The sequence below is a fragment of the Poecilia latipinna genome, unplaced genomic scaffold (assembly GCF_001443285.1).
Source record: "Poecilia latipinna isolate Pla-1442-1.1 unplaced genomic scaffold, P_latipinna-1.0 Scaffold2498, whole genome shotgun sequence".
Classification (NCBI taxonomy): Eukaryota; Metazoa; Chordata; class Actinopteri; order Cyprinodontiformes; family Poeciliidae; genus Poecilia; species Poecilia latipinna.
In genome coordinates this window covers 76,077-83,160 of record NW_015115114.1, presented here as the reverse complement: position 1 = coordinate 83,160, position 7,084 = coordinate 76,077, and the positions used below count along the sequence as shown (strand labels likewise).

Here is a 7,084-nt window from a genome sequence, read left to right as displayed (position 1 = left end):
GTTAGCTTCTTGGTGCAGCTCCGTTCTCCTGCTATTGGTAGCTAAAATCACCTCACTGTACACATTTTCCCTCTGAAAAATGAACCCATTCAAATAAAGAAATCCCTCCATGGTGATACCACGATAGAGGGCGTTCATTTTATAGCGTTAACACCAGAGCTGTAAGTGGTCCGGTATGAAACGGGGGTGATAGAACAACACAGCACTTTTAAATTTCAATAATCAGAATGCAGAAATTGTTTCCGTTGTTATGAGGTTTATGTCAGTCTGCCTTTTCCCCATCGATACGTTTCCCGACCGCTGTGCACCTTTGGGGGCTAAAAAAAAAAATAAAAACAACACGCACATTGCACAAAACTCTGAAACAGGGGAAGCGGGACATAAAACGGAGTGACGAACTAGATGTGAATTATGGCATAAAAACAGAGAATCTGACGTTGGACAGTGAAAAATCAACACATGATGTGAAACACATGATGATTAGGCGGCGCAGCAGGTGATGAGTGAAGATTAATGATGGTGAGCGACAATACATGATAAAATAAATGTAGCAACAGGAAAGAAACTAAAGTGGACATAGAAATAAACCAAGAGAGGATAATAATCAAAGGAAACTAAATGGAAATGAATGAAGAAAAAAAATGCAAGAATAAACTAAGAAACTAAAGTAAATACAGAGGAATAAACTGGTATGGCAAGTCATTTTGAGCAATACTTAATACAGAGGACTGTATGGCAAGAATAAACAGACAATATTTCCAGATAAAAGGTAAAATAATATTGTTGAAATGCCATGGGTTTGTTGAGACCACATCTAATACTGAGAATAAATATATCTTACAGACCATAACAGTAAGATATGTATAACTCATTTATGTTTTAATTAGATTTGATATATTTATTTCTTCAATATTATTTTTCATGTCAGTGTTAATGTCATGAGGCTGACGACTCCATGACACTTTAAATTGTTTACTTTAATACATTTATAATCAAAAATACAACGTGTGAACTCTTACATTAATTGTGCATTTTCAAAATGATCTATAAATAAAATCTTTGATAGGTTTGTCTTTCAAGCAAAATGAGATTGTAAGTGATGGTGTTTTACATTTCAAATTACATTAATCAGTCTAACTCTACCTATGTAAAATCTTTATGAGTAAATAAAAATAGTTTTACTTGTAATATTCACTATGAACTAATTTTCATGAATTGATTTTTCTTGATTGTTGAAAGTATGGTTGATTAATGTCTTCAATAATTTCTTTTGTCTTAGTTGTATTTTTCACTTTTCTGCTACAGCTGTCTTCTATTATAGATTACCATGTATTTCATGTTGGAACTATTTTAATCTCTATACATAGATATATGTTTGCTGTCTGAGAAAGTAGAACATTTGCCTTTAAACAATTTGCAAATCTGGTTATACAGCAAAAACTTAGCTAAACGGAATAATTTAAAATCAGTACTAACATCCCCACTTAAAAATATAAATACTACATAGTCATACTTGCAAAGCTAAAGTATAACATCTCAGTATATTATATTGAATAATTTTAGGATTAAAGGGAGAAATGAGATTTAATCCATCTAGTGCAGTAATAAGAGTGTATAAGCTAACATTAAATAAATATAAGTGTGACAATCTCTTAGATTATGTTCTCATCTTAACTTGTCTTTGAGTTATGTTGTGTTATGTGTTTATGTTTTTTTATTTACTTTGAAAGGCACAGCTGCAAGTTCTTTATCCTGTTACTTTCTGTTAAATATGATGTTCGTGCATGTTGTGCTGCAGTTGTCCACTGGGGGGCAATGAGAGCGAGTTCTTTTGTGTAGGCAGCACTGTTCCAAAGAAGAAGTTGAACCTGAACGTTAGCAATTAAGTGAAGACAGCTATCTGACGAAAAGTGTGGTTCATTGTGAACACTGAAGAAGAAAACTCAACACAATCGATGGTAAAAAATACACAATTAGATTTTGCTTGTTGCCAAAAACGCCGCCTGGGACTTACTCCCAGCCCCAGGCAAATGAAAATGGGCACAGGTAATACACACTGTTTCAGCGTTATAATTTATTAAAATAAAAACGATGAAATAATTAAGTGTACAAACCGGTGCTGATCGGCTCTCAATAAGGATATATGAATACTATGGGAAAGGTTGTTATCTGGTGTAGTGAATAAACTATGAAACATGTTGCGGGATGTAGAAGATACGAGTCAGAGGACGATATTAGCAATGGATATACGGAAAACTGGAATACTATTGTATTTGTTTCATTCAGATAAAGTGGAAGAAAAGATTTTACGTTTTTCAAAGAGAACTGAGAAATCTTCAGATGTGATGTTCGTATGATCCACAAGGTGGCGGTAAATCAATGACATGAATGCCGACATCATACAATCCCGAAGAAGAAGAGGAAGAGTATGAGGAAGAGGAAGAAGAAAAAGACAAAGACGGAACGTGGTCTTTTGTGTTGAATGTTCGAGTTTCTCTAAAAATATCTACAGTCCAGCTTGAACCAGTTTATGAACAAGCAGTTAACTGCCGCTGAAGAAACTTTCACAAAGTTTAAAGAAATAACAGTCAAGTTGGAGGAAGAGATGGATGATCAGCGCAGACTGCTTGATTTCTCCCGGATTCCTCAGATAATCTTACATCGAATAGGTAGGAAACACCAGCGTGTGGATGCAGGTTAAGGTCTAAATGTATGAAGCTTTCTGTATGAGGATTATTCTAGTAACTGCTCCTTTCCCGTGTAAATATTTTGCTTACAGCAAAATGAACGCAGAAATCACAACTGTGGAAACAGCTTATTTGTGACGAGAGAAAATGGAGCCAGTGACCTCCGTTGTGTTTTTTTTTGGCTCTTTCTTCTTTATAACTACAGAGACTTACATTTGAAAACGAAAATATACAGCGGAGCCGATGTTCGCCTTCTAGCCCGACAACCACCCTAAACATAAAGTCAGGGCTACAATGCGATGCTTTGAAACAAAACAAGTTCGTGTGTTAGAATGGCCCAGTCAAAGTTCACATCGTCAGTTAGTTCACAGTTGTATCCCAATTTTTGTTGGTATTTCATATAAAATTCCACTTAAATATATTTATGCATGTTGTTGTGATGTGACAAAATGTTGAAAAGTTCAAGGGGCATTTTTACTTTTCAAGCCACAGTAGAAACAATGCAGCGCAAAGTTAGTCAAATAAGCAGAGGAAAATAATGGTGACTTTTGTATTTGTAAATGCAATAATAATTTGATACCTAAACATAATAAAATGTATTTTAAAATAAAGCCTACAAGAAATAATTTCACAATAAATAAAAAATTATTAAAAAAAATATGAGGACTAAATCATTTTAAAAATCTGGGCCTTCGTGTATAAAGCGTGCTTTCACACATATTTTACACAAATACTGGCAAAATTGAACGTGTGTGAAAGTTTTTGTAAATATACGCAAACTTTTTACCTGCCATGAAAATGTTGAGCAGCCACATAAACTTTTTTGTGGACAGTAACAAACTACAAAGCGCCAAAATTCACCTAAATACATTAAAACCAGACTTCATTCACTGTTATTTAGACCAAGAAGCATCAAACCCAATGTTTTTTTCATGATTAAAATTTTTTATTGTTTAATCTGAACCATATTTATGATCATACAATAACATAACACAGAGACAAAATAAACTAGAAAAATTGCTGTTCCTAGCGAAACAGCCGTGAGGATGCATATTTGCAGAATGACTGCTGCAGAAATGCAAGAAAAATCAGAACAAAGCATAAGAAGTTAAAAAAGCAGAAGAAAGCTACTGCCATGATTGGTAGAAATCTTTTGTCAATTTGTGAATTTTAGCTAAAGAATAGCAAAAATTAGCAGAACCAGAAATTAGTTTAAAAAAAAAACCTGAAATAGTTGAAGAATGTAATAATAAAAACAGCAAAAGAAATAGTACAAATTAGCAAAAGCAGAGATTAATATAAAACCTGAAATAGTTGAAAGAGGTGAAAAGTAAAAGATATAAATCAGAAGAAACAGAAATTAGTTTAAATATATCTGAACAAAGCATAAGAAATAGGAAAAAAGCACAAAAAAGGCTACATCCATGTATAGTAGAAAGTGGAAGGAGCAGGAAAAATCTGAAAAACAAGAAATGAAATTGAGCAAGAGAAATCTGATTAAGCAAAAACAAATCATTAATAGCAGAAGACAGACCCTTGTGCTGCAGCTCCCCTTTATAGGATTTTTTTCAAATTATTTACACTATCTGTCTGTCTGTCATATACAGAAAGGTAGACAAACAGAATATTTGTATAAAACCTTAAATATTTGTAAAAGTACAATAGTAACATAAGATATAGCATAACTCAACAGAAATATTTGAAAAAGTACAATAGTAACATACAGCAAAAGATATAGTATAGATTAGCAAAAGTTGAAATAAGTATAAACCCTGAAATATTTGAAAAAGCTGAAAAGGAAAACTTTGCAAAAAAGCATAAATTTCAAGAGCAGAAATTAGTACAAACCTGAAAGAGTTGAAAATAAATTATAGCAAAAAGCAAAAAAAAATAGTACAAAAATCAGAATATTTTGATATATGAATTGGTAAAATTGATTAAAGTTGTAGACAGTAAAACCAGTAAAGCAGAAGGCAAACAGAAAGGCAGAATGCTGACACACAGACATAGGGTGCGTTCACACTGCAGCCTGAAGTGACTCGATTCCGATTTTTTTTTTGACGTAATGCGACCTGTATCCGATCTTTTCATGGCAGTGTGAACAGCACAGGTCAGATTCTTTTTCGAATCTGACCCATATCCGATACGTATCCGATTCAAATGCGACGTAACTTTCAGGTCGCATTCTTCCGAACTGAACGTCACTGTTTCTCAACAAATCTCACTATTCTGTGTCCTGTTACGTGCAAGTGGGAAGAAAAACAACAACCATGACGGAATATATGAGGATTAAGTTGTTAATATGCTGCTCCGGCCAGATAACAACTTCAAATATGTAAACTAAGCTCCACCGTTAGCCTCCATGTTTACTTCCGCAAACACTGAGCACTTCTTTTTATGGCAGTTGGCAGAACACTTAGAACGCTGACGCTATTGCGCCCTCTACTGCGCATGTGGGACACTTTCAGGTCGTTTGCCCGTTTACACTGCAGAACGCATACAGGTCGCATTTAATGGCAGTGTGAACGGCCCGGCAAAAAAATCGGAATTGCCAAAAAAATCGGAATTGAGTCACTTCAGGCTGCAGTGTGAACGCACCCATAGACAGAGCACAGTAGAGAAATACACTGAAGGAATAGAAGGTGTGACATGTCGGTACTCCAGAAGAGTTTGACACAAAACAGTAAGACCTGTAACAATGATAGTAGTAGTTCCTTAAAGTAGACATGCGTGGCTACATAAATTATTCCTGTACAGTTAAATATGTATGATCAGCAAAATTTTGTCAAAAAAAGTCAGTTGCTAGAGTGTACACTCTAGCAACTGACAACAGTTAGAGAATTCCACCATGTATTTCAATGGGGAAAAAAAACCCAAATGCACAAAAGGGCAACTATTTCAAAAAGTACAATAGTGAAATTTACCAAAAGTCATAGCATAAATCTCCAGAAGAAGCAGAACATTTTGATATATGAATTAACACAATTAGTTGAAGATAGGAGAAGTAGTTAATGACCGAAAAATGTGAGCAGGATCTTAAGTGGGAATGGAGTAATGCATTCTCACTGATTAAAAACTAGAAGAAAAAAATTGCTGTTCCTAGCAAAACAGCTGTGAGAATGCATATTTGCAGAATGATTGCTGCAGAAAATGCAAAACACAGCAGAACAAAGCATAAGAAATGGGGGAAAAAAGCAGAATGAAGCAACAGTCATACATGGTCGAAATGTTTTGCTAAAGAGTGAAATTTAGTCAGACATAGCATGAATTAGCAGAAGCATAATTTTGAATTCAACCTGAAATATTTGAAAAGTTATAAAGTAGAACATAGCAAAAGAAATGGCATAGATTAGCAGAAGCATAAATTAGTATGCAAACTGAAATATGTGAATAGTGAAACATAGCAAAAAGCATAAACAGAAGCAGAAATTAGTATAAAATCTGAACTAGTTTAAGAACTCAAAAAGTGAAACTTTGCAAAAAGCATAAATTCACTGAAGCAAACTGTAAAGTTTGCAAAAAACATTTGCAGACAGTAAAACCAGTAAAAGCAGAAGACATATACAGAAAGGTAGACAAATAGAATGCTGACAGACAGATATAAACAGCACAAGAGAGAAATACATTGAAAGAATAGGAGAAGGTGTGACATGGCTGTACTCCAGACGAGTACAGCCATGTCACACCTTAAGAGTACAGCAGTTGAATATTATTTCAATGAAATTAATTCCTTTGTTTTCTTCCTCAGATCACCTACAACATAACATTTATGAGGAGGAGCTTTGTAACCAGGAGAGGAGCTCCACTCTGGACCAGGAGGAGTTGGAACCTCTGCAGGTGAAACAGCAACATGAAGAGCAAGAAGATCAGCAAATAAAAGAAGAGCAGGAGGATCTAAAACACCAGCAGATAAAATTAGAGCAGGAGGATCTAAAACGTCTGCAGATAAAAGAAGAGCAGGAGGATCTAGAACTTCGGCAGATGAAAGAAGAGCAGGAGGATCTAGAATATCGGCAGATGAAATTAGAGCAGGAGGATCTAAAACATCTGCAGATAAAAGTGGAAGAGAAAAAAGTTTACTGCAGTCAGGGTGAAGAACAGATTAAGTTAGAACAGGAGACTGATACCTGCATGGTGGTTCCTGTTAATGAGCAAACAAACCAAACTGAATCAGAACCAAACAGGAACCAAGTCATCTTCCAGGAAGCTGCTGAAGCTGAGAAGCAAAATCAGGAAAGAAGAAAACCTTTCTCATGTGTCACTTGTGAAAAGCATTTTGCTTTCAGATCTGCTTTTGAGGCTCACATGAGAACTCATACGGGTGAAAAGCCGTTTTTATGCGTGAACTGTGGAAAATGTTTTAGTCATAAACATCATTTAACTCAGCACATGATGAT

General features: G+C 34.9%; 1 protein-coding gene across 1 annotated transcript in view; it reads left to right on the top strand.

Annotated features, from left to right (window-relative positions):
* Positions 1-2,413: 2,413 nt before the first annotated feature.
* The window catches only part of LOC106938054 (gelsolin-related protein of 125 kDa-like), a gene marked incomplete at its 3' end in the record, with an annotated part of 44,549 nt that continues 39,878 nt past the window's right edge, over positions 2,414-7,084 (top strand). Inside the window, exons 1-2 of the mRNA XM_015019882.1 lie at positions 2,414-2,669; positions 6,436-6,777. Of these exons, the coding sequence (XP_014875368.1) occupies positions 2,531-2,669; positions 6,436-6,777 (481 nt within the window). The remainder of the gene's footprint in view (positions 2,670-6,435; positions 6,778-7,084) is intronic.